This window comes from Crocuta crocuta, unplaced genomic scaffold (assembly GCF_008692635.1).
Source record: "Crocuta crocuta isolate KB4526 unplaced genomic scaffold, BGI_CrCroc_1.0 scaffold221, whole genome shotgun sequence".
Taxonomy (NCBI): Eukaryota; Metazoa; Chordata; class Mammalia; order Carnivora; family Hyaenidae; genus Crocuta; species Crocuta crocuta.
The window spans coordinates 1,451,977-1,464,618 of NW_027528610.1; the positions used below are offsets into that span (position 1 = coordinate 1,451,977).

At 46.2% G+C, this 12,642-nt stretch overlaps 1 protein-coding gene across 1 annotated transcript in view; it reads left to right on the plus strand.

Annotated features, from left to right (window-relative positions):
• Window positions 1-12,642, plus strand: part of ARSF (arylsulfatase F) — a 30,267-nt gene that overhangs the window by 2,696 nt on the left and 14,929 nt on the right. The window contains exons 3-5 of the mRNA XM_077754736.1: window positions 6,991-7,140; window positions 8,511-8,632; window positions 10,826-10,948. Of these exons, the coding sequence (XP_077610862.1) occupies window positions 6,991-7,140; window positions 8,511-8,632; window positions 10,826-10,948 (395 nt within the window). The remainder of the gene's footprint in view (window positions 1-6,990; window positions 7,141-8,510; window positions 8,633-10,825; window positions 10,949-12,642) is intronic.

Genomic DNA, 12,642 nt, shown 5'->3' on the forward strand with positions numbered 1-12,642 from the left:
GTACTGGGGATACAGAATTTAACAAAATAACCCTAGTGTGTGTGTGTGTGTGTGTGTGTGTGTGTGTGTGTGTGTTCCTTCGTGCCTTTCTGGAATCCCTTTCACCACGGACATTGTCCGTCTTTAAACGTTCGTCCGCCCGCGCGCTTCTGTCTTCCCACTGGACTATCATGAATTCCATCCCACATCCTGTGGGTTTCCATCACGTGACGACCGTTGCCGGCTTTGATGCAGGACCGATTTCTCATCGCGACGTGTCGTCGCTCCTTCTGAGTGGCGCTCCCTACCCGTTTCCATTCCCAAAGGTCCGCTGATGACTTCCGTGAGTGGTTTTGAGCACGGCTTCTCTGCTTTGGGCAGAAATTCTGTGTTGCGGCGTATTCTGAATTTTTAGAGGGACGTCTGTGTTTTGGATCATGGAGTCTTTTCCGCGGTCAAGTTTCTTTCCTGGTATCTAAGGTTGGGTCACGTCCTTTTCGCTGGTATTACCGGGTGTGGGGCAACGGGGAAGGTTGACGGGTCTTTGGGGTGGGTTGGAGCGGGTCGGGTCCGTCTTGTGGGAGCCGTGGAGAGGGGTCGGTTCCCGGAAAGTGAGGACCCTGTAGGGCTCTTCCCCGAGCGGTTTGGATGCCGGGTGAGCGTGTGACTCTCCCCGTGTCTCACCTCACACGCCGCTCCCCGGAGGGTGCACATGTGTCCCGTTCACCATCCAAATCCTTCACTGTGTCTTCCACCTGCTGTGGCACCAAATGATACTTTCTGTTTCCTTTTTGCCGTGAGAGTCCAACGTCCGGCGGCTCTGCACCCGCACTCTGTCCGATCCTAACCAGCCGGGCCTGGGGACGCACCCCTGCCTCTGCCTAACTCCATGCACTTGGCCATGACGCTGCAAGGCATCACTTTGGTGTAGATCCCTGAGTCTTTTGGTTTCCATCGGTTGTTCCATTGACTGTGGGTTTTCCAGGCTGAAGATTTCTTCTATAAAGAACAGCAAGATCCCATCCTTTTCTTCTTGAGGTTCTTATGTTCATTGTGCAGAACTCACAACACCAGAGTGTGGTATTTGTGGAGACGTTAAGTCAAAGACACAGCCCTGCCTGGATTTTAGTGGGGCTGCGTCCGCTGCCCTGCTCATCAGCTGGCCATTCCAGGGGTGTACGCACACACATGCACACACATGTACACACACACACACACAGAGGCACAGCCACAAAAACACATCCATGCACAAACACCTATGCACACACATGTACACTCACACACCCAGGTATACGGACACACAGACACACCCTTACACACACACATTGGCCCTTTTCAAAAACAGAAAAAAATTCTGTCGCATCAGTTTGCTGAGACTTATTTTCAAGCAGGCTCCACGCTGGGCATGGATCTTGAACTCACGACCCTGAGATCAAGATGTGAGCTGAGATCAAGAGTCGGATGCTTAACCGACTGAGCCACGCAGGCCCCCAAGAGATTTTTTTTCTCCGTGGTTGTTGTCTATGAGTGGTGTAAAGTGACCTGAGCCATTGCTAGCAGGATGGCTCTGTGTACTTCCTCCGGGTGAGGTCAGGTGTTGTGTTTTAACCAGTCTCACACTGGTTATCTGTGAATCGTTCAAATGGATCTGCTCTCAGAGCCATAGCTCATTGTCTACAGATTTGCTCAGCTGACACCAGACGCTCCGGTTAGATTTGGATTCCGGACAAGCAACCCTTACTTTTCCCCGTGTGAGCTTCCCACATGATATTTGGGACACGCATGCCCGAAAATGAACACTGCCCATTTCATTGACATTCAGGGTGAGCTGGGCAATTTATTTGCTACATCTGCAATCCGACGAGCTTGGGATTTAACCCAGTGTGTTACAGAGCAATCTGTTCAGTGCCTCTGGAGAGCCCACGTGGAGGGGGCTGACATCAAGACTAGTGGGTATGGGGGGGCGCCTGGGTGTCCACATTTCAGCCGAGGTTGCATTCGGCTGATCCTCTGTGATTGTTGATTTCACCTTGTCATTTCTACATTTCCCTCCTGTTCTGGAATTCAAGAGTCTCCATCGAGCAACAATGTAGTTTTGCTCCAAAGCAGAACAATTAGTTTTCTGACAATCGGTCTGGTTATTTCCCATACACGCTTATTCTGAGGGTGTTGCCCACTGCAGAAATGATGTACGTGTTAAGGCTTCCCTGAAAGTGTGTATTGACAGGCAACGACTTGACATCGGAAAGGCATAGTTGGGTTTGTGCTTGTGTGTTTTGTGTGGTGCAGAGTATGGTCCACATCAGAAAGGAATGAAACTCTTGTGTTCTGCAAGACTTTGCTCTCCTCACTAATCATCGATTATCTGGCTGATGCATCTTTCATGTCTAGAGAGGGCAGGACAATCTGATTCTGTGTCACTTGGGATGATTTATGGAGACTTTACCACCCGTTCATTTTGAAGCATGACAATGATAACCCTTTGTTAGGGAGACACCTGAAATTATCAGAGGACGTGTAAGCAGATGACTATTTATGATCTAACAGAGGTAATACCCTGTTCCACAGACACAATGTGCACTCTCAAAAAAATGAGGCAGACGTCTTATCAGATTTTCATGGAAGACATTGATCTTCACCAGGGATACTATGCCCAACATGATCATGAATGTTTGCATCTACTTGACATCATGTTCAAGTGTCCTGTTAGGGCTTATATCTTAATATTCACGTATGTCTCAAGAGGCGTCTGGGTGGCTCAGTCAGTTAAGCATCCGACTTCGGCTCAGGTCATGATCTTGCAGTCTGTGAGTTCAAGTCCCACATCGGATCTTGTGCCAACAGCGCAGAGCCTGGAGCCTGATTGGGATTCTGTGTGTGTGTGTGTGTGTGTGTGTGTGTGTGTGTGTGTCTGCCCCTCCATTGCTCACATTCTCTCTTTGTCTCTGAAAAATGAATAAACATTAAAAAAAGATTCACGTATGTCTCTCAACGATAGTAGTCAAGTGCCACATAGGACCTGTTTTAGGTAAAATCAGGGTTTTCGAACACATTCCCACAAGCATTCAATCGGAGGACAGAGTTGCTTTCAAATCATCATCATTAACAGGTTCATATCTGATTAATACGACTCAAGGTGCATATCCCCAGTCTGGCCAACCCATTGTGTCTGTCTTCCACTGGCTTCTTCTCTGGACTTCAAGGTGGTTACTAATGATGGCTTCGTTGCATTACGTGGCGATGACTGACTAGTAGCATTAATCGACATTTGAAACTTGACAGACAATGGCCACTTTGCTGCATTCGTTAACACCAAGTACAGACCATACCAAGATCGGCAAATCCTGTTGAAACAAATTACTGACAACAGAGAATCAAAGACCCTGCCGTGAGTAAGAGTACGTGAGTGGAAAATGTTTTATGTTATGATAAGTAAGGTCTTGAGCAGTCCCCGATAAGAAACTCACCACACAACGCAAAGGAAGATGGGATGCAGAATGAGAGCCCCCAGTACTGGAAGGAGAACAGCCATTGAATTAACACACAGATGAGACGTTAAACCAGATGATCATGGAGTTGTAGAAACACTTTTATGCTTCATATTTTATTGTTTGGGATGAAAAGTTGGTATGCCCTTTGTGGTGCTCATTCTGGAGAATGGGCTCAGAACTTCTTAACACATGCTTTTTGGTGTTTTTACACAATTCCAATGTTGAGTCCCCCAGGGAACAAAGATGACCTGGGAATAATCTGTATGTTGGATCTGATGGTCCAGGATCTGGGCATCTAGGGTTGATGCAATCACACAGTAGCACCTTGAATAAAACATCCCATCTGAAAAAAAGAACCAGAAAACTATGTTCTGGTGAAGAAGGGCTGTATTATGATAATCTGTGTAGCTAATTTCCAGGCAAACTGCTCTGGTTTGTTTAACTGGGTGTTCACGGTATTTTCTTCATGTGTAGGATGACAATGCCCTGGTTCTTATACACCCAGATCTGCTCATCACGTGGAAGACTGGCTGTTTCACTGTTTCACTCAATGCATAATGGCAATGTTGACACAGAGTGCGTCCACAAGCCCCCAAATTACTCCCCACAGTTCATCTTGCCAAACAGAATTCAGAAATAATCCTGGGGGTCGGGGAGACATTGTATTTTCTCTCCGTTAGGTCAGGTTCACAGATCGCCCTGAGGCAATGCCAGAGTTCCCAAAGTCATCAGAATGTAATGGGCAGGATCAAACAATGATTCTTCCGTAGGAGGGCTGGCAATTTTCATCTCGATGAATCATTCTGGTGGTAGTCACAGATAAGAACACTCACTGCAAGGAAGATGGCAAGTATTCCGCTGACTATAATTCCCCCCCTCCCTGGACTTGTATAAGGACATGCAAATCTGAGAGACAAATCAGATTGCCTCATTTATGTCTCACAAATCTGAACCATTTGGATGGGCAGAGCTTCGACCGGCCTGCCCATCACAGAGAGAGGCTATATGAGGAGGCTCACGTTCAGCTAATGACTCCAGGTGGCTGCTGAGGAGGAGCGAGAGTTCTTCACGACCACCATCTTATTTCGTCCTGGACGTCAGGTAGACCACACTGTGGACCCGTGAGTCAAGGAAGCCTTGTGAGGATGGACGTGCTGGGCTCTTCTTGCTTTCTTTTTTTTATTTCTGAGAGAGAGAGAGACAGTGTGAGCAAGGGAGGGCCAGAGACAGAGGGAGACACAGAATCTGAAACAGACTCCAGGCTCTGAGCTAGCTGTCAGCACAGAGCCTTACACGGGGATCAAACCCATGAACCGTGAGATCATGACCTGAGCTGAAGTCGGATGCTTAACCGACTGAGCCCCCAGGCTCCCGTCTTCTTGCTTCTTGCTTAATTTCTGTTGTCATGGGCAGAGGTGGGATTTTGGAAGCCCCTTTGGCTGACTATTTTCTAGAACTTAATGGACCAGCTTAGGCATTGAAAGGTTGATTCCAAACCAATGTTTGTTTGAGTAAGCTTCTCTCCATTCTCCCTCCTTCCTTTCCATTTCTTAGCCTATTGTTCTTTCTCTGGGGTCTCTGGTGATATCTTGTTTTGGGCAGGACAGATTTTGATGAAGGAGGTGGTTCTTATTATGTTCTCCATATTATTTTAAATACAAATATGAGTAATAGCTTGCAGGTGGAAGACGGGTATCTGTTTTCTTTTGCTGCAGTAAATTTCGCTGTTTATTATATGCATATCGTAAATTCCCCCTCTTTGTATACAAGGATTAGCTATCCATATATCACCATATAGTCCTGTGAAATTTGTGCTAATACAAAACCAAAGCAGTAGATACATTGAAGTGATTACCTCTTTGCAGGTGACCCAAATTCATCCCACTTACACATTCTGAGTATAAGCCCTAATGTTCAGCTGCTCCTCAAGACTATCCTGTCATCTAGACATGTTTTAGGGTAGCCTTAGAGACTAAGCCTGTTGTCTCAGGAGGCAGAAAGAAGCGGGTGGACAGCATAAGCTCCGTAGAAACAAACTATGAGCAGTAGGTCATTAACGATGGAAAGGTCATAGGTTGACAGATTTGGAACGCCAAAGGTAAATGTTGGAAGTAGAAGTATGGCTTTGAAATATCCTGAGGGTTTCACAATGGGGACTCATGTAATTAATGTGGCAATAACACATTTATCTTTTTCAGCACATTTTTCCTCTGACCAAAGAAAATTGGAAGCCAGTCAGTGCTGTATCATGAAGTTCAGGTAAGGAAAGTAGCTGTTTTGCAAGTACGTTGAATCTAATGGGAAATTTGTGAATTCCCCAGATGTATAGATGCTGTTATTTATAGATAACAGGCACTCAATGTCATGTTTTCTTATTTATTTATTTATTTATTTATTTATATTTTTTTACTCAATGTCATGTTTTCTGGGTATGGTTGGCATTGATGCTCTGGATTCAGCAAATCTATGACAAAACGAGAGATATTTTGACAACAGATACCATATGGACTAAATTTCCAACAGAGTTGTATTACTTTAAGAGATTGTACCCATTTTTCTGCCGTTGCGTGGTGACGGATGGTAGCCTCGGGCATGGGGAACACAGCATAACGTATAGAGTTGTCATATCACCGCGTTGCGCACCAGAAACTGACGGAGCATCGTGTATGAACTACATTTCAAAATCAAAAATAAAAATAAATGGAATAATGTCAAAACAGGATGCGAGAAAAACAATTGTATATGGTAGCGTTGTTTTCGAGCATTTATCAAGAGGTTGTGGGAGCGGATGAAGGTTAGCGGCCATTTGTCTCCTCCCAGAAGATGTATTTGAGGTGGGTCTTCAAACATGAATAAACACCAGATGGAGACGCAACTAATATAGTTCAAGCGCCCAAAACTCATTGCCTGCTAATTGAGTAGGGACCCAGTGGGAAGGGGATTATATATTTCTTTGGAAAATGGGGATTTCACTGGGGACTGAGCATAATCATGAAGGGGACTAGATTAGTGTTCAGAATCCAGGGTGCTCCTTTTCCACAATTCAGGTCTTCAACCATGTTCTCCTTCTCCTTTGCCTTGGGGTTGGTTTTTCTTTGTTTTGCTTGCTGTTTTCCTTCCTTCCAACTAAATGTCCCTTTGGCAAAACTCTGTGTCCCCACCCCGGGTTTGAATTCCAGCGTGAAGGAAAGTCAGAGGGCTTCTTCTTCCAGGGATGTGGCCTCAAAGTCCTACTGCCTCTGACCTGATACACGCTTTGCCTTCAAGTAAATGATTTCAGACTTCACGTCCTGGAAGAGCATTTGGTGTATGTGAGCTGGGGTTCCAGGAGAGACTCTCTCTGAGAGTTGCGGGCCCCATTCAACAGTGGCAGCCAATGCTTGGGAAGAGAAATTCTCGAGGCTCACCTGTTCCTTGGGAGATTGCCTGGTGTCCCGTGAGCCCTGCTGTGTTCATGGGGACATTGGAATGGGATGTAACTCCCGAGCCCGTCCTTGTAGACTCCCTTCCTCCTTTTTAGGAACCTCTTCATCGCATTGTCTTGGATGTGTTTACTCTTAAACCCATGCGGGGCCCAGGGTGTGCATGAAGACAAGCCGAATATTGTCCTGATTATCACGGATGATCTTGGGATCGGTGACTTGGGCTGTTTTGGCAATGACACGGTGAGGTATGGCTTCACGTTGAGTTGTGCTATTTCATCTGTTGCCTCTGCTCGGGAGGTTGGCGAGGTTTTATGACTACATCATGTGGAAAACCAAATTCATGGGGTTTTTTTTGTCTTTAAAAGAAGCAAATAATATTAAAACCAGGACCGTCTGGACTAGAATGTTGATTCTGCAGTTACTGGCTCTGAGATCTTGCACAAGTGACTTGACTTCTGTGTGCCTTTCTTAGCTTTCTGATTGGTCAAGCGCACAGGTGAGCAGCGTACAAGTGTGGCTTCATATGCTCAAGGCACCTAGAGTAGCTACCTGGCACGTCACGAGCCTTCCATGATCTGTACTTTTTTGATGAGTCATGATTTCTATGTATACTTTTTCTCGGTGTGCCTGGAAATTTTACTCTTCCTAATTTTGGAATCCAACAGACCTTTTAAGGGGAGATCCTTCTGTTGTAAGAATTGGTGCTCTGGAAGAAAAAAAAAAACGTACATGAAACAGACTCAGAGTTCTGGGATAGGCAACAAAAGCCATGTACATGAGTAATGCCTACCCAGAGGTTTAGGGGTGCATCAGGGCAAGATGTGTGAATCCTATACTTTAATAATTCCGTGTTGTTCAATCGTGTCTCATATGAAGAAAGTCAGGTCTCATTATATGTTTGACTGCCTCCTGCAATTAAACAGGGACTGTTTTTCTTCTGATTGTCTCCAACCTCCACATATCTTTGTAGGAAAAAACACAAGGCAGAGGTTGCAAACTTGGTCTAGAGCAAAGGCATCTGTCTATAGAGCCTGTGCATTGAACTTACTCTTGAGTCTGTAAGTAGCTAGGCATAACTAAGGTCTGTAAGTCATTAGCCTTAATTCATCAGCCCATGGACACGTAAGTATTTTTACATATATTTTATTTTAAAAAGCGTTTAATGTTTATTTTTGAGACAGAGAGAGCAAGAGAGCAAGCATGAGCGGAGGAGGGGCATAGAGAGAGACACAGAATCTGAAGACAGCTGTCAGCACAGAGCCCGATGCGGGGCTTGAACCCACGAACCATGAGATCATGACCTGAGCCAAAGTCGGATGTTCAACTGACTGAGCCACCCAGGCGCCCCCATTGAATATACTCGTTGAATCTATTCAGTAGACATCACATTGCAGAAACAAATTATGTCAGCTGTGCAGTACCCAGCCACTGCCTAAAACCTCAGCTGTACTTTCTCTGTGATTCGGGAAGAAAAAAAGGAAATAGGGTGCTATGTGCAGTTACTGCCTCTCTGGCTCTGAGCTCAGGGAATCATAGCCAACAGCAGTGGTGATTTCTGTCTCTGTCTCTGTCCGCCATCATTCCCTCTGCAATTCTCCTCTGTCTCTCTTTCCAGGACGCCTAACATCGACCGCTTGGCCAGGGAAGGTGTGCAGCTGAAACAGCACATTGCTGCAGCATCCTTGTGCACCCCAAGCCGGGCTGCCCTCCTCACGGGAAGATACCCCATCCGATCAGGTGTGTAGACGGACAAACTTCTGCTACTCTCTGTGTACACATTAAGGTTCAAGGGAGTAAACAGGTGGCTAGGCCATTTTGAAAAGGTTGCCCCTAAACGTGCAGACGCACGTACGCGCACACACATCCACGCGTACACGGCTGCGGACCTCGTCCCCGTCAACCGAAGCCCAACCTGAGTGGCTGAGTTACAGCCATTCACCTGGTTACATCTATTCACTCTTTCTCCTCGGTGTCCTGCAATTAGGCGTAGGCGGGACTTTCCACCCAGGGCAAGAACGAGAAGCCGTCATGGAAGGAAGCAATGAATAGAATAAGTCTTCAGTAATCTGACTGCCATGAGGAAGACCTACCACAATGTCTCAGACGTTTATCACATATTCCAACCATTGTATGGATGCAACACGCTTGGCTTGTCCATCACTCGATTCACCAGCCATTGGGTTGTTTTGGGCGTTAGGCTCTTACAAACACTTCTGCTGCGTACTTGCCTGTACACGTGTTTAACTCAACGTGTATTTTCAGATGTCTTGGATAAATGCCACGGAATGGAATGGCAGGGTTGTATGGTTATGTTTTTAAGGCTGGTTAGACTGGCCGTGGTGTTACGGGCACAGATTCTATTGTGGAAGAAGAAGTAGAGCATATCATTCACAGGTCGGGAGTTATGCCCAGTTCTTAGTCAAGATTGACAAGCCCCTTGCTGGTCTCCTGAGGCTGTCGTGTTACCTTTTGCATCCCATGATGTTGATGATAGCTGGCTTACTGGGCGCTAAGGTGAATCAGGTCCAGGAAATGTTGAATTCTTTATTCTTTGTTTTTCATATAGTAAACTTATACGTGATTTGACTCTCTCTTTTCTTCTTCTGAGCTGTTTATTTTGTGTAAATCTAGCTTCCCTCACTTTGTTTTACATGTCTGTTTATTTTGAGAGGTGAGGGAGAAGGGCAGAGAGAGGGGGAGAGAGAGAATCCACCCCGAGCAGGCTGTGCACTGGCTCAATCCCTCAAGGGTGAGATTGTGACCCGAGCAGAAACCAAGAGTCAGACGCTCAACCGACTGAGGCACCCAGGTGACCCACGTCTGTAGCACTTAGAAGGAGGTAGTTTTGTGTCAGGGCATGGCTGCCAATGCTAACTTGGGACGACTCCTTTGTTTCCAGTCCTCTCTGGGGAGCATCTGCTGGTTATTCTTGGGGGTTCTTCAGTTCCCGGATCCTTCAGAAACTGGCTTGCTTTCTTGTGCTTCTTTTCCATAAAATGTAGGTCTTGGGTGTGTGGTTGACCCGTCCCTACCTACTTGTCACCTAGTTTTGTCATGAGTTGTGTCCGTGGGTAAGCAGTTTTCCTTTCTAAACGTGGAAGTCTTGCATATACATGCAATGACTTTCTCTCTTTTTTTTTTTTACTTTTATTTATTTCTAGGAGAGAGAGACAGACAGCGTGAGCAGGGGAGGGTCAGAGAGAGAGGGAGTCACAGACTGAAACAGTCTCCAGGCTCTGAGCCGGCAGTCAGCACAGAGCCCGACGCGGGGCTCGAACCCACGAATCGTGAGATCATGACCTGAGCGAAAGTCGGACGCTTAACCGACTGAGCCACCCAGGCGCCCCAGCAGTTTTCCTTTCTTACTGCTCTGTTTTTGGGGACGGAATAGAGAAGTTCAAACACTCTATGTCCACGTGTCCCAGATGCCTCGACAGACATTCGGCGTATCTATCTTTTGTACAAATACTAAAACCTATTATCAGAAAAAACAATCATCGTAAGAGCAATAGGGTTTGCGGTTTTCACGATTTCAGTGTTTTGGCTCTTTTCCCAACACGATGGCCTCCCTGGCCAAGAGTAAGCCTGTGTTAGATGTTCAGTTGTGTGTGTCTTGATATGATGCCCTGTCTTGCTGTAAATTTGCAAGGGGCTACGTGTAGAGTGTTATTTGAGTGGTGCGTCTGTGCATGTCCAGGAGTGTCATGTGTGTGCATGCGAGTGTATAAAGGGGTGCCTAGCGGGGACCAGTGTGAGTTATGTCTGGGGAACATGAGGCTCCTCGCCCACGTGATGGTTTTGGGTTCCTCGCTCGTTATTCTGTCTCTTCCAGCTCCTGAGCTCCCCGTGACTCCCTTACTCTTCATGTGACGGAACCTACTCACTGCATGTGTGTTCTGTGGTTTGGTTTTCTTTTTCCGCCCCATTTAGGAATGGTTTCTAATAAAGTCAGTCGTGTGATCCACACGCTTGGAGCCCCTGCTGGACTCCCTCGCAACGAGACAACGTTTGCAGCCTTACTGAAGGGGCAAGGGTACAGTACCGCACTGATAGGTAAGACGCGGCCGTGACTCATTCACTATAAAGGGCATGACTCATTCCCTATAAAGAAATGATCTGTGTTGTCCTATGCCTGATGCGGTGTTCTTGGAAACCCTTTGTTGCAAAATGAGTGTGCATCTTGGTTATGGTACAGAAGACCCTCTGTGTGCTATCAACTCTACATCTTCTGTTTCAATGACTACCTCTGACCTTTCTCTTTACTCTCTGGAATTCACCTGATGGATGTATTATATGGTCTTTCCCGAGGAAATGTGTACCCTGTGTCCCCCTGGGACTCTCCGTCCTAATGCCCCCCTGACCAACACACACACACTTCTTTCTGAATGACGCCTGTTCATCCTTTTTAGATGTAATTCAAGCACGACAGGGGACCTCTCCCCACCCTTTGGCCTTGCCAGACAGGCCACCCCAGTTTCTGTGTCATTCTGTGGTCTTCATCTTCGCACAGAACTCTGTCCTATAATGCGACCTGTGCATTATGTTCTGCAGGCTCTGTAATGCATCATCCCATTCACCACACATAACCTACGAAGTGTGGCCAGCTCTCTCAAGAACGCACAAATAGCTTTGTGCACATTAACTTCTCATAGAGTGTCAACTAATGACTCCATAAGTCTACACCCTATAATCATCACCCAAATAGAAAAAAATATATATAAAAAAACTTTTGAGAAAGGTCAACACCCTGCATCTGTCACCCAAATCAAGATAACGAGCATTGAAGTTGCCTAAGAAAGTTTCCATTGACTCCTTTCCAGCCTGTCCCCTTGATATAGCACCTCCTTTCTGCGCTCCCACGGGTCAACACAGAGGAGAAAACTGTGGGGCTCCCTTTTGGCAATGATTAAGTCCCCATTTGGCTCCCGTATTGCACTGTGGTGGGATGCTAACAATCAGGTTCCCAGGTTAATTATATTGCACATTGACAGAGTCATCGATTACTACAGGCAGAAGGAATGCCGGAGAATAACCCATCTCCCTCATTTCACAGACAGGAAATTGCTTGGAACACATAAAATGTTTAAGGCAAAAATGTCTCACATTAGGATCCGATTTGTCAGGCTCTCTGTGCCTTGCATGTTTTCTCCATGCGTGTTCTCTTGACTACTTCATTATTTCATTAAAATGGAACTACAGATGTAGTCTGGATGTCTCTTTTCTCACTGCCCAAGAGGAAAGAACTTGGCCAATGATGACCCAAGTGTAGCTACACCTACTGTCTTTATTTGACAGCCTGGGTTTCAACTGGCATGAGAATAACGTCTTATTTTAAAGTTTATTTATTTTGAGAGAGGGAGAGAACAGGGGAGAGGGGAAGAGAAAGAGAGAGAGAGAGAATCCCAAGCAGGCTCCATGCTGTCAGTGCAGAGCCCAGCGTCGGTCTCGATTTCACGATGGTGAGATCATGACCTAAGCCAAAATCAAGAGGTGGACGCTTAACTGACTGAGCTACCTGGGTGCTTCCAGAATAACATGCTATTTTAAATTTCTTGTAACCAACTTGAGATTGATCAGAGAAGACAATCGTCATGGAGGTGCAGGACAGAAAAGCATGGGCCAGTAGTCTTGGCTTTCCTCTGCTTAGCACCGGAGCTGCTCTGAGATGTGTGTGCATCCTTCATGTGACCCTAACTCCATGCGGGGAGCCATTAACATTTTAGTGGACACAAATGATCGTATATTCT